The sequence below is a fragment of the Panthera uncia genome, unplaced genomic scaffold (assembly GCF_023721935.1).
Source record: "Panthera uncia isolate 11264 unplaced genomic scaffold, Puncia_PCG_1.0 HiC_scaffold_688, whole genome shotgun sequence".
NCBI classification, from domain to species: domain Eukaryota; kingdom Metazoa; phylum Chordata; class Mammalia; order Carnivora; family Felidae; genus Panthera; species Panthera uncia.
The window spans coordinates 1-27,763 of NW_026059856.1; the positions used below are offsets into that span (position 1 = coordinate 1).

A 27,763-nucleotide genomic window follows, 5' to 3' on the forward strand; every position below is an offset into this window, starting at 1 on the left:
GCCCCCCCAGCCGGAAGCTCTTCCTAGAGGGGCCTGGGGGGGGGGGGAAGGGGGGGAATAGCAATTTTTATTTCCCCTGGGATACAGAGCCCGCAAGGAGAGATAGGGGTCTCGACCCCAAGTCCTCCAATATCTTTTTCCTGCCACTGTTTACTCTGCCCTGTGCCATATGCAAATCGGGTCATGGTCAGGATCAAGGCACAGAGCATGGGGTAGCACGGGTTCCACCTACAATTGAGGTGTTCCTGCATGCCGCCTATCAGCAAAGCCCCAGAGAAAACTCACATACACGCTCCGTCCAGGAACAGGCCTGGCCCAGCCATTACCCAACAGGTTTGGGACACTGCCGTGTGACCTCGGTAGCTGGCTGAGGCTCGGTGTCCCCGGTAAGAGGTTGGGATGGGGGAGGAGTGGTGAAGGAGGCAGAGAAAGGGTTTCCTGATTACTGGATGAACATAAACCCAGGCCTGAGCTTCAGTCGGGCTCTGACCGCATCGGATCACAGCAGATCCCCTGTCCCCGTGCACTCCCCGCCTCCGATCTCTCGTTCAGTCCTCTCTTATCTGGCCCCGATGAAGCGCGGCCTCTGAAAATGTGCGGTCACTCGAGAAGGGTGGGGATACCAAAGAGCTTCTAGGAACGAATGACTCAGCCAAGGCTGAAGAGAGCCACACGGTCTACATGCAAACATTTGCACACACACACACCTCACCAAAAGCACTTTGGGGATCTTTTCACCGCCTCTGTCGCCGGTGGGGCGAAGTCACAGGCCCGGGATGCCTGCTTGCGGTTTTCTCTCGCACCTTCAGTCCCTGATGGGGATTCCTGTGCCGGATTCCCTGCTCCGGGGAACTTGTCGGCTTCCTCCGAGGACCCTTAGCAAAGCCCAGGGGTCAAAAGCCCTACCTCAGGGTACCCGTTTTGTTCTCCCTGTCCTAGCAGAATGGCCAAGGGGACCACCGTGAAAGTCGTTGTCTCCCGCATAAGGACCTCGGGTCGAGAAAAGAAAACGGTTTGTGCTGTGTTAGTCCCATGCACTGTTACTAAGGTCCCTAATTCTTGAGATCCTTAATTCCAGGCCTCCTATCCCAGGCAGACAGCTCCCAAACTACCCCCAAACATCTGGCTTGCATGTACCTGCATAGCGGGTTTCCGCAGTCACCTCCTTCAGGGCATCTCATCTGTCAAGTAGCCTGATCTTCAAGACGTGCTCTGGGGCCCCGGCTGAGACACTGCAGAACGTGGGACCTTTTGAGGCCCGTACGGACTCGCCAGAGTGAAAACGACCAGCAGCCCAGGTTAAACCGTTGAAACAGCAACGTTAGAACTTGCGAATGGATACATACCATCGCCGTGTGCAGGAGCCCAAGATTTTTGTTCAAAAACAGCTCCCCTGTGTGTGTCAGAACGAGGCCTTGGTGACAGAGCAACCCGGAAGGGCCAACAAAATACACAGTCGGGTGTTTCCTAAACCTACTACAGCAGGGAGACCGAGAGAAGCCGCTCCCCTGCCAGACGGAACATTCCAGATGCTGAGGAGATAAACTGGAAGAGGCTGTGGTCTGGGAAACATCAGAGAGAGCTAGTTCCCTCCAGGCGACGGATGTTCAACACGCTTGGAGGAACTGGAGATGGCCCAGACCCCTCCAGCTTGAACAGGCTGATGAGGTTACACTAGGAAGAATCCCCATTTCTTTCCATGCCCCCCGCCCCCAACACCAGAAGGGCTTCACGCCTGCTCTCTCTCTAAGTTTTTACGCACAAAGCTTTCCCACCAAGCAATCCGCCAACCCCGGCCAGACCCAGGACCCTGCGTGCTGGTGTGCTGTGAAATCCAGAAGCTCTCCTCCCCCTTTTCGTGCATATTCTGGGGCTTTCTCGGGTTTTAGCAAAAGAGCCTTTTAACGGTGCGACTCATGGGCCTCCACCTCCATCGCGCGCAGGGAGGTCTGGACCAAATTGCAAATCTAAACAACAGACTCCACAGATCATTCAGGATCCCCTTCCCCCTCCCCCAGTGACCAAGGCTTCACTGCTGGGTCCAGCTGGTCTCGTCCGAACACGGCTTCTTCCCCGAAGCCTCCTCAGTCCCAAACGTGGTCCTAGCCGGTCAAACCCCCACGGTGGCTGGGCCCGTGAACCCCGGCTTGGGCCCGAACACAGACCGCCCGCTTCAAAAAAGAATTAGACCTGTTCTTTCTTACAATTGCCTCGGGCTGGGGGGTTGGGGCAGCGTGTCTGGGCTGTAGTCACAGACACAAGCAATTTTCATGACGACCTAAGGCGTCAATGTCCTTCCGCTCGTGTTTGTGTTGTTACAACGGGCTGAGAATTACCTTAATCTAAACGATGTTATCTGTCTAAAAAAGAAAGACAACCATTTTAATTTAGAGAGCATACAGACACGTTTGTAAAAAGTATTAAAGACCTAGAAAGCCTTGTCTCAAACCGTAACCGCTCGGCCCTCAAAGGGATTGGAAGAAATAATCCCAAATCTCCATCAACTCTCACGCTCCATGTTAGACATTTGGTGGGGCTAGCTTCGCCCACGAGAACCCGAGAGACATGCCTGGTGCTCCCAGGATGGGTAAATACGCTCCCAAAGACACTCCAGATATGTTCTGGCTATAAATTCCCGTCAAAGGATAGAAGAAATAGTAAGTCTCGTTGGACAAATGTATCACCTGCCTCCACGTCTATAAATGACCTGTGGATACAAAATGCAGTCACTCAGCTGGAAACCACCTGTATTTGTGCAAGAGTTGGTTCTGGCCAAGGTCGGATACCCCAGGAATCGGCCCGGAGCTCCTCATTTGTGCAGCTTTCCCAACACCACTCACAGCAGCCAGAGGTGAGTGCCGACGTTTCTGCACGATTCGTGTATGCAGAGAGTGGCCACGTGGATGGCAAATCCAACTTCTTCGAATGGCCCTCATAGCGACTTGCACATCACATCCTCTACGCCTCTGCTGAGGGAAGCGAGGTGGGTGTTCATTGCTTCACAGATGTGACTATAGAGGTCAAAGAAGAGACGAGCGATCAGTGGAGCCATGCTTAACAGACAAACCCCAAAGGTAAGATCAGCTAGGTCTCCCTCTCTTGACAAGATCCCCCTTGAATCTAAAGACAAGGCCTGACTGCTTCGAGACTCAGTTTAACATCAGTTGCCCTGGAGCCTCTTGGGAACTGCTCAAAGCACGGGGGGTGGGGAGGGACCAATTTTAAGTGTGGTCTGACAAATGACAGCTGAAGGTCCGGCCAGGAATTTCTCCCCTGCCAGCTCGACTCCACAAGGCAAGCCTTGGAGAAATACGGGAGAGAAAACTCCTCCATGGTTCAACAGGGGACACTCACGTCCCCACGGCCACTTTGTAAACCCTCCAAGGAAAACAATCCCAATGCCAAGTTCGGGGGCCAGGTGCAGCAAGGTGGAATCACTCAGAACCCCGCCATGTTAGTTTTGAAGCTAACATTCTCTTGGCCTCAAGTCTGTCCTTTTATACTTTGCTGGGAGAGGCTGGGGTTGGGATTCTGCAGACCGCACGCCTGCTCTCTTCTCTGATAGGTTCTGCCCATCGGGGGGACTGGGGAGAGGGGGCACGAAGCTGGAAAAGGAGGGAGAAGCTCTCTCCAGGTCTTCTTCCCGTTTACCTCTATTGGCTTCCTGTCCCTGTTCCCACTCGCAGTGCTTGTTGTTCACTCAGGCAGGGTCAATCCTTTCCAGAAGCATTGGACTCCAGCGTTTTGGTTTTCTCAGCAACCACGGAGCCCGCCTCAGCCAGAGACCTTCTCCTCCTCAGATTCAGAGGTACCGGCCCCGCAGGAACTTTTCTCCGAGCTCAGAGACCCCGAGAACCTGCTGAGGAGCACCCCTGTCCCCCGCATCTCAGAAATCTGAGATCCAGCCCGCACACCCCTTCTCCGAGTGCCTAACTTTAACAAGTCCGATATCTTCCCTCGTGCAGCCTTGTGAAAACTGCTTCCTACAGGTGCTACCGCCCCTAATATCTGTGTGGCCTCCCCCCTGCCTTTTCCAGCCACCTGGTTAGTAATTCTCTACATTACATTATCGCTGGCATCACAACCGGGGTGATTTCGGTCTCCTGCCTAGACCAGGACGGATTCACCCTCAGTTAGGTTCTAAAGCATCTACGGCAGGAACTAGAACATGGCACTTCCCATCCCTACCAGATGGTGACGCTGGAGAGGGTTCCCCCACCCCCCACCCCCCACCCACAGCCCACATTCTGATCTGGTTTGTCTCCGGCCAACCTCTGCACAAGCAGGGGCAAGTTCACATTCAGAGGACGTAGCAAAACTGGTGACAAATGGAGCTTCGTTGCTGCACCGTCTTGGGAAGGGAGGGGGGGTGGGTGGTTGCAGGGATTCCCTGCTAAATATTCGAATGTGTCTCCTTGTTGGCTAGAAGTGAGCTGTATGGAAAGATCTTCATCATAGGTTTTCGAGAGAAGATGATCTTGTTATAGTTTGCAGTGGGGTTTTCTCTGGACTCCGTATGAAAGCGTATCGGTTCGGGCATGACGGCGGGCCCCAGGCTCGTCACCGAACGCGTGCTCCATACCGATAACATGGTCTCTGACCTCCTGTCCTTGGACAGCGTGTCTCCGGAGGACTTAGATGACTTTCTCCTTTTCAGCTGCGCGATGCCGGAAGGTTGGCTCTGCCTTGAGGCCCGCTGGCTTTCTTCAAGTGCTTGCATAGAACCCAGGTCCCTGGCTTTGCTTTTCTCAATGAGTTTTTCCACCATCGGGGACGTGTAGGTGACATAGGCTGGCCACGGGCTGTGCTTTTCAAGCAGACTCAGGGGAAGCCCGATGTTCTCTGTGAGTTCTACCAGCAAAGGGAAACACGGGTGATTTAGAGGCACTCGGGTACCACAGACCAGTTCTTCAACGAATCGGAGGGTCTTGGAACCACGTTTTGAACGTTTCCCCCATCATGCCTAACGGCCCTTACACCCTTTGTATTCAGCGGGGATAAGAGCGAATCCAAAGATGGGAGACAGAGTGACATTCCAGAGTGTCTACCAGCTGAAGAACAGCGTGGTGGTAAAAGGCGGGGACCTTGGGAGGCTGGCAGGCTCAGCCTCAGACCTTCGCAGAACGTCAAATTGTGCGCGCTCTGACCGTCTAATGTTTTTTTCACCGATAAAATTGGTTACCGGAAGGCAATTGTAAGGATTAGCTAACGATACGTTTGAAGGGCTTGGAACGGGTTCGCGCGATAGTTCAGCCCTGAGACACACGGGCTCTGCAATTAGACCGGTTGAGTCCAAACTCCTTCTCTACCTGCGAGATCACCGCGAACCTCGAGCAAGCCCGGTAGCCCTTCTAAACCGTAGCTGCCTCCTGGGTCAAATCGTGGGCAGAGCAAGATTTGATCTCATAGAGCCTTCTTGCGGGTTACAAGAAATAGGTTATGTAAAGCTTTTACTGAAGCGGATTAGCTTGCACAACTGGCAAATGGGGGGCGTTGAACTCAAATCTAAGGGGATCAAAAATCCTCAAGCTTTTCGCTGGCCAGAGGTTCTGAGCATTTGGGGTTAGGGAGGCTTTACTAGAAAGTCTGTTCATTAGTGTACCAAACAGCCCGTTCCTTTGGGGGTTGGGGAAGGCAAGGAAGTTAAAAGGTTGGTCTCGCTGTGTCCAACCTAAATTCAGTGAAAAAAAAAACAAAAAAACAAAAATCAAACACTAGCCGTGGGGATAACCAGAGAAAATGCAGATTCGACAGTTATTCCCAGGCTGCCTGGCGGACGTTTCCTGAGCTGGAGCTCGTTTAGGAGCAGCTCTGTCAATAAAGAACGGATTGTGGAAGGTTTCATTCCCCTGCAAGAACTGTGTATTATTCAGCCCAAGGAAGGCAAGATATGCAAAATCACCTTTCGCCAAAAACAAAACAAAACAAAAACAAAACAAAACACGCACACCCAAGCTTCCAAGTATAGACTCGACGGCTCATTTCTGTGCCCTCAAAGCAAACGCAAAATGCAAAGGTCTCGGGCCACCTGGCTGGCTCAGTCAGTAGAGCAGGCTACCCTTGGGCTCGAGGTCATGAGTTTGCACTCCGTGTGGGGGTACGGAGATTGCTTCAAAATAAAATATTTTTATTAAAGAATGCAACGAGCTTGCGGGCCGAGGCGTTTGCTTGTATCTGGCAGAGGCGAAGGTCATGATGAACCACAGTCCTCCGCGGCTATACTCTTCTACGCGTATAACAGGAGCCGCCACCCGGAGCCCCACCCCTTTGCCTTCCCTCCCCAGGTCTGGAAGCTTCGACCAGCCCTGCAGCAGGAGCTCCCATTGCTAAGCCCCAAGCCCTACCTTTGTGTCTCTTCGCCTTTCTTGCTTCAATCACCTCCATCATTAAAGAGTTCTTCTTCACATTCAAGGCCCAGATACCTTTGGGAAAACACACTTGTTAGCCAGGGTTACCACAGGGCGATCTTCAAGAAGAGGACAGGTCTCCCGTGGAGCGGGGGAGAGGGCAGGGGAGCTCAGCTCGGGAAGTCCCAGTAGACATCATCTTTGCTACCAGAGTCCCATTGTGCTGTTACTGGGCCGAATTTCCACCTCCTGGCTATGCTTCTCAGCCAGCACCGAGGAGAGGGAGGGGCAGACATGGGCTACAGCCCAGAGTCAAGACGCAGGTGCCCCAAGTACAGGCTGAAATAGAGAAGTCTCAGTGCTCTATGAGGCCACGCGTGCGGGTAGTTTGATGGGACCTGTGGTCTAGTGGTTCTCGAACTGGAGGACGGCTGCCTCTGTATGAAGGGCTGGTTGGGACACAAGTGTTGAGGGGCACCTGGGTGGCTCAGTCGGTGGAGCGTCCGACTTCGGCTCAGGCCACCATCTCACGATTCGTGAGTTCGAGCCCCGCGTCGGGCTCTGTGCTGACAGCTCGGAGCCCAGAGCCTGCTTCGGATTCCGTGTCTCCCCCTCCCTCTGCCCCTCCTCCGCTCACAGTCTGTCGCTCTCTCCAAAGTAAACGTTAACATTTTTTTTTTAAAAGAAAAGAACGCAGTGTTGAGCACTCCCCACCGGAGCTCCAGATTCGACAACCAGCGTCCTAAACCAGAGGCGGGGTGGGAGATGCGGACGGTTTGTAAGGTTTTATCGTTAACCACCTAGTGACAGGAAACAGGTCCGGGAGAGCTTGGTAGTTCCCTTCTAGTTAGTGCTAAGACTGGAAACACGCGCATCGGAGAATTTTTATCCAAGAATTCGTTATTTGGTACACTCAGGGCTGTGCACCTCTGGGGTCCTTGAACATCTGAACTTGAACGTCTGGAACGCCATGGAGCATTTCTGCTGTGGGAAAAGTCTCAGAGGCTTTTGAACAAGCTTTCGGGTGATGCTCGTGCCAGCGGTCAGGCGACCACACTATGGGAACCATCAGCCTAGAGCAGGGCTTCTCAAACCTCAGTGAAGGCTGACACTGCCGGGAGAGATTGTTAAAACACAGCATCGGGTGCGGGGGGGGTGGGCACCCTATGATTCTGGTTCAGTAGGTCTGCTTTGGGGACCCGAGAATTTGCATTTGCCAAGAAGATCCCAGGGGACAGTGCTGGTCTGAGGGCCACACACTGAGTAGAGCTGCTTTAGACGGACAAATGGTTCTATATCTTTCTTTCAGCTGCAACATCTGTAGGGGCTGCCCTGCTGTGTGTGAAACGCTCCCCCGAGAGAAGCAAATCTCCAGGTTTTCCACCCCCTTTATTCTCCTAGCCAAGGAACCATTGTGGTATGCAAGTAAATGCGTTATTGATGGGGGCAACCTTAAATCCCACTATAGTTCTAAAGTAAGTTATTCCCAATGTCAGCATTTTATTATTACACACCTAACAAAGGATCGCATTCTAGACATTTATTCACACTCTAAAAAAAAAAAAAAAAAAAAAGCTACTTTCTGTCAAATCGGCTCAGATCCAGGCTTTACAGAGGCCCCACTGTTCTGTCTTAGTGGCGATCTTTCATGACAACACATTCTTTAAGTTTGTCTTACTTATTTTGAGAGAGAGGGAGAGGGCAGAGGAGGGGCAGAGAGAGAGAGGGAGGGAGAGAATCCCAAGCAGGTGCCCTGCGGTCAGTGCAGAGTTCGACTCAGGGCTCAGTCTCACAAACTGAGATCATGACCAAAATCAAGAGTCGGATGCTCAACCCACTGAGCCACCCAGGTGCCCCCATTAATGTGTTTTAAAAGCCACGTCCTTTCAATAGCCACTACTGATGTTTAAAAATACTCTTACTACAAGAGCAATGTTTTCTCGATACGATTGTCAAAAATCTGCCCAATAGCCAATACCACATTTCACAGTACAGGGCATTCTTGTGTTGTCCCATGTGTCGCTTTTGTTTAACATTGTTCTAGAAGTCGTAGCTATTGGGGTGCCCGAGTGGCTCAGTCGGTGAAGCGTCCGACTTTGGCTCAGGTCCTGATCTCGCGGTTCGGGAGTTCGAGCCCCGCGTCGGGCTCTGTGAGGACAGCCTGGAGCCTGCTTTGGATTTTGTGTCTCCCTCTCTCTCTCTGCCTCTCCCCGACTTGTGTTCTGTCTCTCAAAAATAAATTTTAAAAAATGTAATAAATAAATAAAAGTGGTAGCTGTTAGCCTAACGCCTGAAAAAGAAATTAGAAGCATGCCTACCTGTGAGAAAAGACAGTTATCATCGTTTGTAGATGATACAACTTTTTAAAAACCAAGAGAATAAAGTATTTTTTATGACAGAAATTAAAAATCGCTTCCCTTCATATACAAAGCTCAAAATATGAAACTATATTCCCCATAGCAACAAGAAAAGTGAAAACTACCTAAGAATAAGTGACATTTAATCGTATATGCATCTGTACACATTTATTTATTTATTTATTTATTGAGGGGGTGGGGGGAGGGGAAGAGAGAGAGAGAGACAGAGAATCCCAAGCAGGGTCCATGCTGTCCGTGCAGAGCCTGACACAGCGCTCGATCTCACAACCATGAGATCATGACCTGAGCCGAAATCAAGAGTCGGACTCAAACGACTGAGCCACCCAGGCATCCCCATGATGACACATTGTTAGGAGAATTCACAGTATCGTTTTTCTGAGGTCACAGAAGAAACAACTCGTTCACATAGACCTCTAACCTACGGCTTTGTGTAATAATAAACGACAAAAAACAAGAGAGTTGGAGCAACTCATCTGTCCTTCTAAGACCCACCATGGATCTCAGAACTGTGGGTCACCCATCCCAAGTCCCCAGTAATGTAGAGGGTGTTGCCCCAGCGATCACCCGGCCCATGCCTGTTCCCCTCCAAGGAAAGAGATTTCTTGACTTATCCCCTTGTCTACAGAACTGTTTGAAATGTGTTTGTACCCCGCCCCATACGTACGCTAGGGTTAATCAATCGTGCCAGATTGAAACGTTTTGAGAAATGGGACACGTTTGGGAAACATTAGGGAGATGTCGTGAGTTCGCGATATCCGGGCACTTGCAGAGAATGCCTTCCATCCTCGGTTCTGTGTTTCTAGTGAAGAAACCCCCGAGGCCTCAAAGAAGCTCGGTTCCCAGGGAATCGCTCGTGTCGACACCAGCGTGCATTCGTTTCCCCCAACACCTTGCTCAAGGCCTCCCGCCCTATGTCACCGGACCCCAAGGGCAGCCCACCGTGGCTGACACACAGGTTCTCCAGAATGGTGGGTTTTTGTCATACTTGTTGATGCAAGAACCAGGACGCTACAAGCCCAAGGCAGGGAGTGTTTGAGACAGCCTCAGAACTCATGGTGAGGACTTGTTTGTCTGAAAATAAAAGACACACATAGTTGACATTAAGTCTGAAGACAAGCTGTGGGCTTTTACAATCTCCTTCGACTCCGGCACAAAGGTTCCATTTTGTCTCCCTATAAACGAAATGCAAACCAGCAGGCTACAGACAGAAACAGCATTGATGGGAGGGGCAGGAGGCATAACATTGAAGTGCTTTTCTTGTTTCTCCTCTAGGCACAAAGGCCTGTGTTCAGTCCACTGGGTTTCCAAGCCCATCTCCTCCCACCCGAACCCAATCTCTTGTCCTACCATTTCCAGAATCTTGCCTGATATGCTGGCCTCGGCCAGCCTTGCCTGAAGGGCCTCCAGACACTTGCCTGGAATCAGACACAAATCTGTGACCTTGGTCACGTTCCTTGACATGGTCTTAGGACCTCCATTATCTCAACTTAGGAGATGAATGTGAATTCCTGTCTTATTTCTCTTACGGAGGTATGGATGTTATAATAAGCTGTCTGCAGCTTAAAGGGTTTCCAAGTCATCAGTCCGCCACCTTTGCTGCACGTCGGAATTACCGGGGATCTTTTACAAATTCATATGCCAGGAGGCACCTGGGTGGCTCAGTCGGTTGGGCGACCAACTTCAGCTCAGGTCACAATCTCGCCGTTTCCGAGTTCGAGCCCCGCGTCAGGCTCTCTCTGCTGACAGCTCAGAGCCTGGAGGCGGTTTCAGATTCTGTGCCTCCCTCTCTCTCTCTCTCTCTGCCCCTTCCCCACTCAGGCTCTGTCTTTCTCTCTCAAAGAGAAATAAACATTAAAAAAAAAAAAAGTCCTATGCCTGGCAGCATTGTGATTTAGTCGGAATGAGACGCAATACAACCATGAGAATTCGAAAGCTTGGTTCTAATGTACTGCAAGGTTTGGGAACCACCATTTTTAGAGACCAAGTCAAAAAAACACTGAAGATTTAGAGGGTATTAGCCACTTAGGAAACTTAGCCTTATTAGGAAACAGATCAGGGGCATCATTCAGCCCTTTCGTTGTTTTAAGACATATTTTCATTGATGCATTCATGAATAGATATGGATCCATATATATATAGTACCGAATGTCAGTGGCCTTTAAACATTTAAAAGGACCCTACTACATTTCCATTACCACCTGCCAATATGAGAATTTACTTCGATCAAAGGACAGCCAGAGCCTTAAAGTACTGAGCTAAGAAAACCGTGGCTGCGGGTGGTAATCTCACGCAAAGCTAATCTCACCCTCTGTCTGCGGCCACAAGCCGCATCCTTATCTCAGGAAACCATCTTCCAAAGGGATTTTGTGGATTCCAGGCAGGACTGAGAGATACGCGCATTGATACCAGTCAACTCCGCTCAGACTTTCTAGCCCGCTAATGCTGTGGAGGCGAAGCCATTCGCACACTCCCGCTGATCAAAACATTATCGTAATCCAGTGTTTCCTAAACCGTGTCCCACAGAAAGCAAGAATCTCTCAAGATGTTAACTGATGTTACTTACTTAAAAGAGGGGGGAAACGGGGCTCCTGGGTGGCTCAGTCGGTTGAGCGTCCGACCTCAGCTCCAGTCCTGATCTCACGGTCTGTGAGTTCAAGGCCCGCGTCAGGCTCTGTGCTGACAGCTCGGAGCCTGGAGCCTGCTTCGGATTCTGTGTCTCCCTCTCTCTCTGCCCCTCCCCTGCTCTCGCTCTGTCTTTCTCTTTCTCAGAAATAAACATTAAAATTTTTTTTTTCTTTTAAAAAGGGGACAGGGGAGGTCCATGCCAAGGGTCACCCTGTAAACCCACATAGATTATTTAATCCAGGGGACACCATTCACATGGTCTATGTTGTTATGCAATATAAATACAGCAAGCCTGCCCTCGGCCAGGGAAGTTTGGAAAATAAGCTGTTAAACAAATGCCTTTAGTACAGCACTTCTCAGAGCCTCTCAATATGTTGCCTCGCTCTGTCACCCTCCAAAAGGGGGAATTGTTAGGCAGTACCCCCTAACCTCATCTGACCAGGGGAGGATCCATCCATCCATTGGGTAGAGCATGTCCTGGAACTAGTTACCAGGAGAACATGGGTGTGGATTCCAAAGCAACGTCCTTCCCCAGCCTTCTTTTGGAACCCGGAGCACCATAGACGGTGATAACATAAGAGAATGGAAGGGTGAACTTGCTCAAGGGATAGCCGGGTCTTCAATGACTCACTTCCTCTGAAATCGGCCTCAGAGGCTTGGTCCCCCAAAAGCGTCCATACGGAGAGGAACAGGCCAACGGGAGAGCCTTGCGCTCCGTTGGGAACTAGCCCTATTTTCCTTTGTTCAGCCCCTTTCCTCTCTCCCCTGCTCCAGTCTGCAGGCGTCTTGTCTTCCCACACCCCAGAGTCTGGTCTGGCCCCAGAAGGAGAACAATTTCCCAAACGGGAAGCGGATGCAGAGTTTTGTTTCACCTCTGCGCGTTATCCCCCTCGACCTTGCCTATCCACCCCTGCCCTCTGTTTCCTCTTCTGCCTTCTGGCTACTCTTCATTTCTTTTGGCTGAAGAGGAAGCTGCCACTTAGGCTGTTAGCATCTTGGAAGGTTTACCTCTAAGATCAGCAGAAATGTTCCCGGTGCAGTGCGTGGCTGACGCACTGATGTCCGTCCCAAGTGGCCCTCCCGGGAGACACATAGAACACCACCCCCCCCACCTTATAGGCCAAGTGCATGCTCTGACCCCCTGTGTTCCAGGGAAATACGGTGCACACCCAACGAGCTTCCCAGGAGCCCTGCCTCATCATGACTCTCTCCACCTCTCTACCCTGCCTCCCTGTGGACGCTACGGGAACTCTTGCCATAGCCTCACCTCTCCCTGATGGGCTCCAGGGGGGCACCTACAACATACGGGTTTGATGTGTCTTTAGAAACACTGAGGCCGGGAGTGTGGGGAATCCCAGAACCGTTAAGCCAGAGGAGAGCGAGGGTGGGGAGAAGCAAGCTGGTCTCCCCATCTCCTTATGCAACGATATGCTGGCCGCCTTCCCCCCCCCCATCCCTGCCCCTCCCCAAACACACACACTCCACTCTAAAGAGAGGGGAAGTGAGCCTATTACTATACCCTATTAAGTTGCACACAGTGGATGGCATAGTTGTTAGCTATGTCCGACTTCGGCTCAGGTTGTGATCTCGCGGTCCGTGAGTTCGAGCCCCGTGTTGGGCTCTGTGCCGACGGCCCCGAGCCTGGCGCCTGCTTCGGATTCTCTCTCTCCCTCTCTTTCTCTGCCCCTCCCCTGCTCACACTCTCTCTCTCTCTCTCTCTCTCTCCTTCAAAAATAAATAAACATTTTTTAAAAATTAAAAAAAAGAAGAAAAGAAAAGAAAAGAAAAGAAAAGAAATGCCCATCTTCTAACACAGACCTGGCATTCCTGATTCATCGTTTATGGTGGGTGGGAGGGGGTACACTGCTTCTCGAAAACGCTTCTGTACGCTACCTATAGTCACGTGTGTGCCTTGAGAGACGCAGAGTGGCAACAAAGTTCAAGTACCTACGGCCATAGACTATCCATTCATTCACTCACACATGCCTTCAACATTGAGTTCCAAACACGAGACTTGTAATGCCTGTGAGTTAGTTCTGTGCTTACCCCAAACATCTGGCCGATTCTCCACATTCACCTCTTGCTTTGGGATCCACCCTTCTCAATGTCAAAGGCTCGCAAGGCAGATTTGTTTTCTGCCAAGGCCAATAACGAATCAAACAAGAATAATCCACGTTGTCTTTATGTCAAGAAAAATAAAGCAGAGAAGTTCCCTGTACACAGGCCAACTCAAGGCACAGCAGCCGCTCTGCAGATGATTACTGAGCAGCTCCGTGTACCGAGTATTGTGCTGGGTACTGGAGACACAAAACAGAACAAGGCACAGCCTTGGTTCAAGGAACTCACGGCCCCTTGAAGTAGACAGAGCACAAGCTTCCTAACTCAGCCGGGTGGGGAGGGAGTTCAAGGAACAAGATTCAAGAAGAGAAGAGGTTTATGGTGAGTCTTGAAAGACAAGGGAAATCATGGGCATGGTTCAAATGCCAGCCTCCAGTGTTTTCAAATGTTGATTGATGTGATCAGGGCCCACATTCTTCTTCCAGTAGTCAAATCTTTTTTTTTTTTTTTTACATTTATTTGTTTTTGAGAGACAGCGTGAGCCGGGAAGGGGCCGATAGAGAGGGAGACACAGAATGAGAAGTAGGCTCCGGGCTCTGAGCCATCAGCACAGAGCCCGACGCGGGGCTCGAACCCACAAACCGTGAGATCACGTCCTCAGCCAGAGTCGGGCGCTTAACCGACTGAGCCACCCAGGTGCCCCCAGTATGCAAATCTTAAAGCCTGTTTCCAAACGGTACGTCTTCTGCATACGAACTACAGTGTTGAGCTGGCTAAACGACCGCTTTACAAATTCACTACCGAAAGAAGCGTTGGGCGTTGGGCGTTGTGACGTCGTTCCGCTGGAACTACGGATTTGAATTTCATATTTACCCAAGGAATAGCCAACCATAAATATTAAAATTCCCTTTTAAGATGATGTCACATGAAGGCCCATTAGGCACAAAGCACGTGGGATCCTATTGTCTGGAGATCAAGTTCCAAATTTCAAAACGAAACTTCCAGAACAAACCAAACAGGCAACATCAGAGGAGAGAGCTTTTCAACCTTTCCCTTCCCTGGACGTTTGGGGGACACTTGTAAATGGATAGGCTAGACAGGTGGGAGAGATGTGGAAAAACAGGCAGCGAGAAACAGTCTTATAACTTCACATTCAGGAAACCAGATAAGGAAGGCTCTCAGCATTTTGTGCTCGGAGACCCTCTCTCTGCCAGACCGCCGGCTCGCGAGCAGCGGGACTATGACAATGTGTGGCCCCACAATGTTCAATCAATCAGAAGAAGGAAGTCCCGCTTCCCCGGAACAATGGGGTCATTGTGAACCCAGCGAACTCATAGTGGAAACAGGCAGGGATTTCCCAGGACTGGCCTCAATCAATGGGCCAGGCCACCCCCTTTTAAAATGCTCAACGCACTAGGAATCCAGGCCGGCGTTTGTCTTGAAGAAGGGGACTTGTATTTGAGGCGTGGCCTCAAAGCAAAGCACGAAGGTAGCTGCCTTCCGTGGGATTCAGTTGTTCTGTCAGCCTATCGCCCGCGTGTCCTCAGGAGGACACAGTTATCCCCGTTCCCACCAGAAGGTAAACAAATCCATCCAACCCGCACCCAACTCTTGGGTCACAGAGAACTCCCGACCACGATGAAAGCAAAGCTCTCAAACGTCTGGGGGGAGCTGTGGCCGGTGGGGTGAAGGAGGTTAATTCCGCCGCCGGGCCAAGACAGCTCTATCCGATTAGCAGAGTCCCAAATTCCTTCCCGCACCGTGGCCAGCCCCCTCCTGCGCTAGCAGATTGTGGGGAGGAACCAGAACAAAAATCATCAGCCTTCCTAGAAAAGCAATTCTAGGCATGAGTCATGTCGATGACGGCTGGTGGCATTTTGCTGTATTTATTCCCATGTGGTCTCGTAACAGAAATTGCGTATCCGCATTATAGAAAGTTTGGAAAGGGTTCTTTTTTGAACCTCATAATCCCATCACCATCACACAACATTTATCTTCGTGCTCTCCTTCCTGGCTTATGTGATTGTGGCCGCAAAATGTCCGTATCCTTCTGAACCCATCATTTTTGCCCAAACATCCGATTGTATTTTCTCATGTTCTTAGAGATTCCTCATAGTTATGTTAGAGGCCGCCTAACAATCCATCAGAATCTGGGGCGCCTGGGTGGCTCAGTCGGTTGAGGGCCCAGTTCTTGATTTAGGCTCAGGTCGTGATCTCACAATTTGAGGGGTCAAGCCCCGCATTGGGCTCTGCACTGACAGCAAGGAACCGGCTGGGGATTCTCCCTCTCCTTCTCTCCCTGCTCCTCCCCCACTCGCAGGCATGTGTTTTCGCTCTCTCCCTCTCTCCAAATAAATAAACATTTTTTTAAATTAAAAAAGACTACGTATGCTAGCAAGGAGAGAGCAATGAGATCAATGACAAGTGCTCTAAACTTTCAAGGTACGGGGCCTAGAGTTCAAGGCGTAGGACTCAAGTGAAAGCCTCTCAACGAATGTCACCCCACCTCCAAACGAGGAGGGACAAACTACTCCAGCCAATTGTCAGGACCCTGGGTGACAGCTGAAGGAACCAAAGAACCTCAAAAAGCCAACCGGTTTTCTAGAAAAGCACAATGGGCATGAGCCATTTAGTGAAGGGGTCACCGGTTCCAACTCCCCACTCCAGCCCCCGGCTGTAACGAGGCCATCCCGGGCATTATCACTCCCAGCAGAAACCGTACATGCTCTCGATAAGGTCCCTGAGCCATCAAGAAGCTGTCAAATCGCGTGCCCTCAAAGTAGAAACTCAACTCCTCCTTCCCTCTCACACCCCAAATTCAGGCTCTGTTCTCCAAATACGTCCTGCTACCTCTATTCTTTTTCCCTTCGGCTCATCCTCCATTCGGCGGCTGCAAGAGGCATCATTGATCAATATATCCATTCATCCATTCAACAAATATTTACTGAGTGCTTGTTCGAGCACTACGCCAGGCATGACATTCTAATCAGAGAAAAACCGAGAAGGTCCCGGTCTCGGGAAGGTCACGCTTCTGTTCAGAACGTATTTGCTACCTATTTCCTAGAGTCAAAATGCACCCCCCCCCCCCAATCTAGTCCCAGAAACGCCTTCCAATCTGGGCTCTTGTCACCATGACTGTCCCCCTGCGCACTCGAGCCCTGAGCGTGGGTCCTTCTCATGGGCATGTCCTGAGTCCTTCTCCTCACTTCCCACTTCTAATGGGCTGCATGTCCCCCAAAACCCAGAGCACAGCTCAACCATTCAGAGAAGCCTTTCCTAACTCCTCCCAAGGAGAGACCCTACCCTTCCCCTGTGCTCTTAGAAGAAGGAAAAAAATGACCCTATTACAAATGGCATCCACCACATTACGGGAAGAGAACTGCCAGGGAGCAAAAGGTGTGGGATTTATTTGGAGCCTTGAGGAAATGGATAAAATTGTGTTCAAAACCCGAAAAGCTGAGGATCAGAACCCGAAATTTGGAGAAGCCCCCACCCCTATACATCCCTGGGACTTCCTGCCAAGAATGCTTTGTCAAATCACCACCAAAGGATAGACCCTCTCTCCTCTCAATGGAGGGCTGTTTCTCCCCTCGTGACCCGCAGGTTTCTGGACCCGGAGGTGGGTGTTCATCCGCCTTAATCCGCCATTCTCAGACCATGTTCCTCCCTCCCCTTTGAAGCTCATCCTATCAGACCATACCCCCTTCCCACCTGGTTGCTGCCAGCCTCTGTCCTCAGCCACCGACGGCCTCAGTTTCTGGAACCCTGGTTTCCCTTTGTACCGTCACCCTTATCGTCAACAGTGGTTTCTGAACATCTCATGAATGACACATACGTGCTGCCTTCCCTCCCACTTCCCTTTTGACTCTTGTCAACAAAACACCTCTCCCCTGCAGCCCAAGCTTCTCCCTCATTACCTTCCAAAAGTGGTCATGGGTAACAGGTGACCCCCCTCGTGTTCCTGAAACATCTTCCAACTTGGCTTCCAAACAGACTTAACGCCACTCAGACCCGTGGTGCCATCGCTCCTTTTCAGTCCCCACACAGATGATTTCTGGGCTCCCTTCTTTTTTTTTTTTTTTAATCCCTGCATGTCCCCAAGATGGCTTCGCTGAGTTCTGTTGCCTCAAAGCTCATCTGTTTGCCAAATCTTGTGGCCAATCCCCAAAGACCAAACTTATATATCCAGCGGCCATCTTTGTCATCATTTGCATATCTTAATAAGACCTCAAACTTTTCAGGGTCCAAACAGAGCTCTCCACCTTACCCCCGGAAGTCTTCCTCTCTGGTCTTTTCCATCTCAGAGAAAGCCATCACCCTGCACCACACTGCCCAGTTCGAAAATCTCAACCAATCTCTGTGCTGACAGCGCGGGGCCTGCTTGGGATTCTCCCTCTCTCTCTGCCCTCCCCCTGCTTGCACCCCCTCTGTCTCTGTCAAAATAAATAAAAACCTTGGGGGAAAAAAATAAGATTCATCGGGGAAAGCGGGGCATCACCCTAATAAATACGACACACAGATAACGGCTCCTGGCGAGAGCTGGGTTCAATTCCTGGCACCATCCCTCACTGCTTTTAAGTGCGGGCAAATCACTTCCCCTCTCTCTCTGAGCCTGAAGTCTTTCCCATCTGTAAAATGGGGATGACTCGCCTCCCTTGTAGGATTCTGACGAAGGTTAAATGAGACACTTCGCGTGAAGTGCCCAGAAAGAACAATGGGATCCCTTGCAGCCGTGACCTCCAGGATTCGGGCTTCTCGCAAAGGCTAAGTGAAACCTTATCTAGCAGGAAAAGTCCACGGGGCCTCAATGCACTGAATTCCAGCTCAGGCCCGAGTCTGCTTTCCCTGCCAACCTGCCTGTGTATCCCTTTCCGGCACAGCTTGTGTCCTGTCCCCGCTGCTTCCCGCCCCCCAGACACGGCCAGGTGTCACCTACATCGGACGCCACACCTGGGGGATCTTCCATCCGTAGTTGCTAGATGTGAGACGTTTTCCTCCCTCACAATGATCACAAATTAGATGCGCGCCCCTCCCCCCCCACAGGTCCCTTTATCTCTCCTTCCACGGCTGCTCCGGGGACTCTTCTCTTGGCGGGTGGCCAGCCCTGCGCGTGGGCTCACACACGCCTCACCAGTCAGGGTCACGTATCCCCGCTGCATGCTACCGAGCTGGTACCGCTCTCTCTCCCTTCCTAAATTGTGTTTCTTAAAGCTCCGAAGGAAGATCTTTGACTTCCAAGCAACTCCTGGCCCTCACGTCGCCTACTTTGAGGACAGACCACGGTCAAGACCTAAGGCCACACCTGCTTACCTTGTTCTGATCTCTTCTGGTCCTCCCTTCTCCCATCTGGAAGCTCTTACAAGTCCCTGGTGCAGTTCATTTAACTAGGTTTCTGGAGGGGTTGGGGGGAAGGAATGAGAGAAGTCAACTTGTAAAACATAAGATAGTGTAACTAACATGGATAGTTTGGGGGGGGCGGGGAAGCAGACAACTGAATATATAGAATACTGTTCCCTCCAGCTGAAAGAGAAAATAGCAATTGCCAACCTCCCAGAGGTCAAGGAGGAAGCGGGGGGCGGCGGGGTGGGGGGGGCCTCTTGAAATTGGGGAGAAAGATAGGGGCGCCTGGGTGGCTCGGTCGGTGAAGCATCCGACTTCAGGTCAGGTCATGATCTCACCGTTCATGGGTTCGAGCCCCACATCGCAGCACAGAGCCTGGAGCCTGCTTCGGGTCCTGGGTCCCCTGCCCTCTCTGCCTTTCCCCCACTTGTGCGTGAGCACGCTCGCTCTCTCTCTCTCTCTCTCAAAAATAAATAAACCTAAAGAAAAAAGAAATCGGGGAGAAATATTTAGCTGCTAGCTTCAAAGGAATCTTTCTAGGCACAAATAGACACAAGTAAATGCATAGTGAAACATCACAGCCATCCACATCGAAAATATGTGTGGGGAACATGCCAGGAAATTTTGAAGTTCTGACAAAGGGAGTTTTTGTGGAGTCAGAGGCCCAATGAAACAACGAGGCCTTGGCACGCGGGAGGGCGGCATCGAATGCTTTGAAACTCCGGGAACAGGCCCCTCATGGAGGGCATTGCGTGGACGTCCTCTGCCCGGCGAAGGCCTGGCCTTCGAGAGGCACCCTCGTGCAATCCCTGCAGGAAAACCAACTCTCTCCTGGCTGTTCTTGCTGTGTTCCTGTGATCTCATTGTGTGTTTCAACATCTCAAGAGGGCAGCTGATGAGAGAATCGGCCAAAGCTCTCAAAAAAGGCGAGGCTGCGTGTCGGACAATTGTTTGCAGCAGAGCACGGCGTGGAACAACGAACACGAGCTCAGGACAGGCCGGCTGCTCCTTGGCTGTGTGACCAGAAATAAGACAGGTTCACTTCCTGATCCCTGTGCGCCCATCTATAAAATTGAGGCAATAGCAAGAACTTGTCCTTGGATGGCCCCGAGGATGCTGGTCATGCGATAATTCCCACGAAGCATCGTGGGAAGATGCTTCCCAGGCACGTGGTAAGAACCCGCTGGTGGCGGGGGGAGGGGGGGCGGATCGTTATCATCATCACGAATGCAGGACTGTGACAGCTCTCACAAATGCCAAAACAAGGTGGTCTGGCTTTCCGGCTGGAGACACGGGCCAAATGTGTCTCATCAAAAATGGGGCAATAACTTGAAGATCGGGGAAGAGATTGGCGCAGTGAGAGGGCAGAGGTTGGGCTCAGGGGACCCCCTCGCCCCCAACACAACTGCTGCCCTACTGCCGAGCCCACGTCTCACCCACCCTACCCCACTTTCCAGGCCCCAACAGCCCAGCTTCTATTTCTCTTCTCAGGTCACTGCAGCCCTGATCTAGAATGACTTAAGGAGCAAACCAGGGCCGAGAAGTCTCGCCAGATTCCTACTGGGAAGAATCTGGGGACTCGGGGCTACAAACAACTTTAAAAGGGACGCGGGGCGGAGCACAGAACTGGAGTCAGGAGAACGGGTTCGAAACCCCAGCTTCATTTCTTTCTGTCCAATCTCGAGCAAGTTACTTAATCTATCTGAACCTCAGTTTCCTCATATCCAGGAGGAGAAACATCCTGCCTCATGTGAGGACGCGAGGACGATCCGATTACCTGAGACGCGAGTATTCCGTGACCCATGAAGATATTTATAACATTCTGCTTTTGTGTTGAAGACCATGAACTCCTGAACGAATGGCAGAGCTTTCACTCTCTGGTTTGTGACCAGGGCTCATTTCGGTGACAAGAATACAGACTAACATTGGCGCCCAAGGTGAGCACCAGGTGAAATCTGGGGAAAGCCGCCCTGTCGTGGAGCTTTACTCAGAAGTGACAAAGACCTCAGAGAGAGGGCTGCCTTGGGCTCTTCCCTTAGAAGGAAGGTGGGACGGGATGGGAGAGTGGAGGGTAAGTGTACCTAGTTTAGAAATTTAGAATCATTTGCCCCTGAGAGGTCTTCCGAAGGCTATGCCAGTGAAGGGACCCACCCCCGAGGAGAAGTAGGGGAGACCACAGAGTTCCTTTCCCTCTGCCCCTCACAGCCATTGGCGTATCAGAACTGCTGAGGTGTCACGGCCCACAGGTTGAACAGACTCAAAAGCAGCCCGGCCCAAAGGCCTGCGGTAGGCAGCCTCCAAGATGGCCCCCAATGATCCCACCTCCTGGTATTCACATCCTCACTTTGAGTATAAGCCACCAACGCGACTCCCTCCCAACGCGGTAAAATGGTGTGACGTCGCTTGTGAGACTAGTTTACCAAAAACTGTGCCTTCCATCTTGAGCATGCCCCCTCTCCCTCCTGTTCTCCCAGGCATTCGTTCCGAGGGAAGCCGGCCGCCATGTTGTGAGCCGCTCTCTGGAGAAGACTTGTGGTCAGCAACAAACAAGGAAGCGAGGCCCCTAGTTCAACAGCCTGTGAGAAACTTAATTTTGCCAACGGCCATGTGGGTGAGCTTGGAAGCGGATCCTCCCCCGCCCCCTAGTTAAGCCTCCAGAAGGGACCACAGCCCCAGCCTCAGCCACGACTGCACCCTCATGAAGAGACCTTGACACGGAGGCACACGGCCGCGCCACACTCGGACTCTTGACCCACGGAATCTGCGAGATAACAGATGTTTGTTTTAAGCCACTGAGTCTTGGGGTACTTTGTTATGCAGCAAGAGATAACTGATACAGGGTCCTTCCCAGTCATGTTAAGGAAACCCCAGAGACGGAGATGGGAGACAACGTCCTATCCTTCCAGCAGTGGGAGTGGTTTCGCTGCCTCAATCCCACTCCCATCTCTACTAGAAGCAATTTCTGCTAGAAGAAGGGAGCGCGTACAGTAAAGAATTTATGGCTACGAAACACCACAGAATTAAGGCCATCCTCTAAAAGCCAATTTTGAGGAGGCCATTTTGATACAGCAGAAGTCTCTCTCTCTCTCTCTGCCCCTCCCCTGCTCATGCTCTGTCTCCCTCTTGTCTCAAAAATAAATATAAACATTAAAAAACATTTTTTTTTTAAATGATGTGAGTGTCCAGGCCACCCTCCGCCCCATGCCCTCCTGGGACTTGGGCTGCTCCAATCAAATAGGCTGACAGGCACCAGCCCAGAGGCTGGAGCTTCCCCGAGAACTCTCCAGAGAGCAAGTCCTTGGGGGGGGGGGGTCCCGTGGGAGACACCCCCTGCATCGCGCACATCTGAGAACGTGAGAATGGAGACACCGCTCGTGTGCGCGGTGCAAGTCAAGAGCGCCCTTATCTTTGAACTTGGTTTCCTGAAGTTCTCTATCGTTAAAGCCATTGATGTATGAACACGTAATGAAGAATGCCTCCTCCCGTGGCCCCACGTGGTTATATGGTCATCCTCCTGGGCAAAAAGGATTAGCAATAGCTCCAAGTTGCCACAGTCCCCCAACCCCTGCAGAGATCCATCCAGCTCCGTCGGGGACAGTTCCTTCCAACTCAACATCCTAACCCTCATGTCACTGGGGGAGGGGGGGGGCTCTCCGTGCCTCCGTTTCCCCCTGTGTAAAAGTAAGGATTCGGGTCTCCCGTCCCCCGTCCAGCCCTGAGCTCCTGCGTGTCCCTGAAACCTCCTCACACCGCAGGCCCCAGGAACCGGAATTCACTCCGGTTTCCCAATATCCCACCAAATGAATTCCTTATGAGCACAACTTCTGGGTTTATACTAACGGAGAAAACACTGCAAGGCCTGACCTTCAAAACTCAGCTTGTTCTCACTCCTTGCTGTGTTTCAAAAAAAAAAAAAAAAAGACGAGCTAATTTTGCCCTCTCGGGTGGGAAATGTGCAAGGCTCCGATCTGGGACCACAGCAAACCCCCCTCCCAGGCGCCGAGCCCACAGAGCTGGCACTGACGGTTTTTCCATCCACCGAGTGGAAATTCTAGACGCAGAAGGTGCCCAGACCGACCCCGCTTCTGCTGCCCTGCCAACTGCCGTAAACCTGTTTCTGTCCCGTTGGACTTGCAACACGGAGCCAGAAATCTGGAAGAATTTAACACCCAGTCGGTTCAGACACAGGAAAACATTGTTCAAAGTAAACACTGGAATCCCTCCCTCATCATCCAGGAATGTACAGCCAGCAGGGTTGAGATCAGCAGCTTCTCAGAAAAGCCATCGCTTCTGCTACTCTGCTCGGGGCTGTGGCCCAGGAGGGCCAGGAGGGGCTCCGGAGCTGTTTTCTGACTACGACACGGTCAAGGCTGGGCGGTCGGCACGCGGGGACCTCTCCCCTCCCGGGCAGACACGGCCGGTGCTGCCCGCAGCCCTCCAGCTACAGAACTTGCTGCTTCGCCACAGGACCCAGCCCACATGCAAACGCCCTGTCCTGTCCCTGAACTTGGGAGAGACGAAGTGCCCTTGGAAATTGAGAGGGGCTCGGGATGCTCCGGGATTTTCCATTTCCCTTGCCTGTGGCAGGCTGTGAAAGGGGCACTCTTCCTCGACGAAGAAAGAAGGCTCTGTGTGCGCGGCCTGGGTGCTGGGCCTCGAACTAGAAGACGTGTGAGCTCCGTGGGATGTGGCCACCAGCGTTCATCCCGCCTGGACTGAGACTTAACTAATTCCATCCCTCCAAAGGCCTGTGCCAGGTCCCCACCCCATCTCCCCTGGCCCTGGAGAGCAGAGAGGGAGGACTGGCTTCACCCAGGGGCCGCCTAAATGGATCCAAGAAAGACGTTACACATTAAATCACTTGTGTCACGGTGTCCCTCCGCCTCAAATTCTGCCTAAACTCCACCCACGGAGACGAGGGCACGAACCAAGTTGTTAAAAGTTTTCCGACAATCAATGTGTGGGATGAGACCTACGGGCTGGGAATGGTTCGAGGGGGAACAACGCAGAGCGTTCTTGATGGCTCTTGGCCACCCAAAACTCTGAGGCTTCCATGAGGATGGTGGGGCTGCTGGGGAGCTTAGGGGCAACAGCAAATCAGGGGACAGCCTGTCTTTGACCCTGACCGCCCCATTCCTAAGCCCGGAGGGATCCACAGAAGGGGCATTTAATTCCCTCACTTAACACGGATTGAGTGCCTCCTACCGAACCAGGTGAACAAGACGGATGCCATCGCTGCTTTCAGGGAGCACGGAATCTGGACCAGAGGTTATCAAGGGTGGTCCAGGGACCTCGGCGCCCCCAGCGGTGATGGCATCGCGTGGGGGCCTGTCAGCAATTTCTCCAGTCCCACCCTGGCCAACCGCATCAGAAACTGTGGGGCGGGACTCGGCCACCTGCCCTCTAGCCAGCCCGCAGCCAACACCGATGGGCGAGAAAGTTTGAGAACCACTGATCTGATCCGTCCGCACCTCCATGGATAACGGGGAAAAGACTCGTGTCAAAGGTTACGGGTCTGATGCGGGAAAGTCTTAGAAATGGTGCGTTAACATGCTCCCGGATTAAAAACAGCGGTGCCCCACCGTGGTGCCATTGGAAATGTTTGAGTCCAGCTTCGGAAACGCTTTTTCCACCTCAGCTTGGTCCCCTTTCACTGGTGGGTCCTAAAACCTTATGGTGAAGAAGAGGCAAGGGCCGTTTCTCTGCTCAGGAGCCATGAAGCAGGTGGGATCTTTTCCGTGGCAGCTGTTCGGTCCGCTGTCTTTGGGGCTCAGCGAATCCTTGTTGGCTGTCCAGGAGAGGATTGAGAGCCCAGCGCTCTGTCCTAATGGGTGTCCTTCTCTTCCCCGTCTGCATGCTCTCCCGTGGGGACACCATCACTCCGCCACGACTCGTACACGTGTGTCTCCAGGCTTCCCTGAGCTCTCCCCTAGACTCCAGACTCATGCATCCAACCTCCTGCCGAGCATCTATTCTTGGATGTTTTAGGGGTGCCTCAGAACCCTGTTCAACACACACACACACGCACACACACACACACACACAAGACCTGCCCCTCCCCATTGTGTTAAACCTTTTGCCAAAACCCAGGGAGTCGTTTCTCCCCTTCATCCTTAAGATCCAGTTCATCCTCAAGTCATGTCAACTCGGCCAGTAGAAATACCCTGAACCCGTTGTTTTCCCTCCATGCTACAAGGAGAACAACCACCAGTAATAATGATAATAACTCATAGAGCTCTGCCCATGCTTTTCTATATTAACTCATTGAGCCTTCCCCACAAACCTATGAGTTAAGTGCTGTCCTTTATCCCCTCTTCCAGAGGGTAAAATTGAGACACAGAGAGGTTCAGTCACTTGCCCAAAGCCACCCCTTTTGTGGAGGGCCCAGGATTTGGAGGTGGGCACCAGGATCCACGTGATTAAACACACGTTCCCAGGGTTGCTTCTGTATCCACTAGGAATACTCACGTGGCCTCCAAACTGGCCTCCCTGCTTCTACTCCTGTCTCCATAGGATTTATATTATACACACAGCAGCCCGAGTGGTCTTCCCAAAACACACACCAGTACTCACATCCCTCCCCGAGGGTTTCCACACAGCCCTTGGAGTGAAATCCCAACAAACTCTGACCATGGAGTTAGGAGTTTGCCTCTGCCTCTCTCTCTCTCTCCCTCCCTCTCTCCCCCTCCAATCACATCGCTCTTCTCTCAAACTCACCAAATTCCAGCTATCCCTCCACCTACGATGGTTTTCCCTACACATTTTCCCATAGCTGGCTTCTGATCATTTAGATCTTAGCTCAATGGCGCCTTCCAAGAAAGGCGTTCCTTAGCTTTCTATCTAAACTAGCCCTCAGCCCCCTTTCATCACATTATCTTATTTCATTTTCATTACAGCACTTACCACCATCTGAAATTATCTTAAATTTGTTTACCATTTCTTTTCTGCCTGCCCTCTTAGAATTTCGGTTCCATGGGACAAAGGCATTTGTCTGTCTTTTTCCACATACATCTCAGGACCCAAAACTGTATGAACGCTTACTGAGAACGGTGAATATGGCTGAATCCCTACCTTTCCGGGGCCACCATTTGCAGTTCCACTACAGGACGAGGTGGGTCACAACCAAAGGAGACACAAGGTGTCATGAGACGGGAGTGATGTCTCACCCAGCCTGGGAAGGTCAGGATAACATCCAGGGGCAGCACTGACTTCATTTCAGTGAGTCGTCATTCTGGGGCCAGACCTGCCACATAGAGAGTTGGGCAAGACCAGTAGTCTACTTCCCTGGTACCAGAATCACCTAGAAATCCCAGTAAGACACAGACTGTCAGGTACCAGCACCAGAGTCTCTGGCTCAATAGATCTTGGCTGGAGCCCGAGAATGTGCAAATCTAATAAGTTCCAGGTGAAGCTGGTGTTGCCAACTGGGGGGAAAAGTTGTGGGAAAGTGAACCAAGTCAATGGCAATGAAAACAAACATGAGGGAAAGAACATGGCCACAGCTAACAGTAGGGATGAAGGAGTGAGATGGGTCTAGGTGATGCTCAGGTCCCTGAGTTAGGGGATGGACGGAATTAATAGAGAGGGAGAGCAGGCTTGGGGAAACCTGCTTCGTGTCATTCGGGGCATTATAGAAAAGCCAGGTGGTCATGCCCGGTGAACCACTGTCCATATGAACCTGGTATCCAAGAAAAACGGCCATGGTTACAGATAGACAAATTTGATAAAAGATGAGGTCAAAAGTTAAGTTGAGAAAAGGGATGAGAACTGAACCATGGAAAGAAATCAGGACTTAAGGCACGGGAGGAAAGAAAAGCCCACTTGGAGACTGGGCAGAGATCCCAGACAAGAGGAAGGAAAAGTGGGGGCGTAGTCTCAAGAAGCCAAGGGAAGGTATCTGCCGAGAAGACTGTAGTATAATTTTTTTTAAAAAATGATCTTTGTCCCTTGTGCCTGGCACAAAGCTCCTGAAGCCTTTGGAATTTGCCTCTTGTATACTCATGAGATGACACGTAGGGGAGCCTAGATAGCTTCAAGATGGCGGCTTGGTGGCCAGAAGAACCAACCAGGTAAGTAGAGGGTTCGAACTTTCAGCCCCACCCCCAACCTCCGTGAAAGGGAGAGGGGCTGGCAATTGAGTTCAATCACCAATGGCCAATGATCTAATCGATCATGGCTACCTAACGAAATCTCTATAAAAATTCCTAAGTGATGGGGTTCAGGCAACTTCCAGGTTTGTGAAAACATCAACATACTGGAAAGGTGACATGCCCGGAAAAGACACGGAAACCACCCCCATCTCTTTCACGCGGCAGTTCCTGACTTGTATCCTTTATAATAAACTGGTAAACCTAGTAAAGCATTCTCCTGAGTTCTAGGAGTCATTCCAGGAAAGCGTCGAACGGATGAAGGGGTTGTGGGAAATCCCGAATTAATAGTCAGCCAGGGGAACAGATGGGACTTGAAACCAGCATTTGAAACAGGGCAGTCCACGAAAGTAGACACTAGGAACACACCTTTGAGGGCAATTCTGTCAAACGACAGGGTAAAAGCCAGAATTTGGAGAGCTATGGAGTTAAACGGGAAAGGGGAAATCAAGGGCGAGGAATGTATTAACAAATCACAAATGGATTGTGCCAGTGTGTGTGAGCACTGGCTCAAGACGATGCGTGCTTTGTTTCGTTATGCCTCACTATAAGCCTATGAGAGAATATCACCACTCTGTAGAAAAAGAAACAAGACTCAGAAAAATGAAGCAATGTTCTCAAAGTCCTACGTTTAGTAAATGATGAGGTTAGAATTGAAAACCAAGGGGGTGCCTGGCTGGCTCAGTCGGTAGAGCGAGGGACTCTTGATCTCAGGGTCGTGAGTTCAAGTCCCACATTGAGCATGGAGCCTACTTTACGTAAATTGATTAGTTAAAAAAAAAAAAAAAAGTCAAAACAAAATCAGATTCTAAAACCAGAGTTTTCAACTAACATACCTGATTACATAGGTAGAAACCCAAAGAAACCT

At 51.3% G+C, this 27,763-nt stretch overlaps 1 protein-coding gene across 2 annotated transcripts; it reads right to left on the bottom strand.

Moving 5' to 3' along the window:
• Nucleotides 1-2,730: 2,730 nt before the first annotated feature.
• Nucleotides 2,731-26,080, bottom strand: CDRT4 (CMT1A duplicated region transcript 4). 2 transcript variants are annotated; one of them, XM_049624347.1, is made up of 4 exons: nucleotides 25,820-26,080; nucleotides 6,345-6,422; nucleotides 3,652-4,851; nucleotides 2,731-3,011 (listed from the first exon to the last, which is right to left on the bottom strand). In XM_049624347.1, the coding sequence occupies exons 2-3, from the start codon at nucleotides 6,385-6,387 to the stop codon at nucleotides 4,394-4,396; spliced, it is 501 nt and encodes a 166-aa protein (XP_049480304.1). In that variant the 5' UTR covers nucleotides 6,388-6,422; nucleotides 25,820-26,080; the 3' UTR covers nucleotides 2,731-3,011; nucleotides 3,652-4,393. The 2 variants fall into 2 exon arrangements, with proteins under 2 accessions (XP_049480304.1, XP_049480303.1); XM_049624346.1 differs by lacking the exon at nucleotides 25,820-26,080 and adding an exon at nucleotides 18,719-18,816.
• Nucleotides 26,081-27,763: the final 1,683 nt, after the last annotated feature.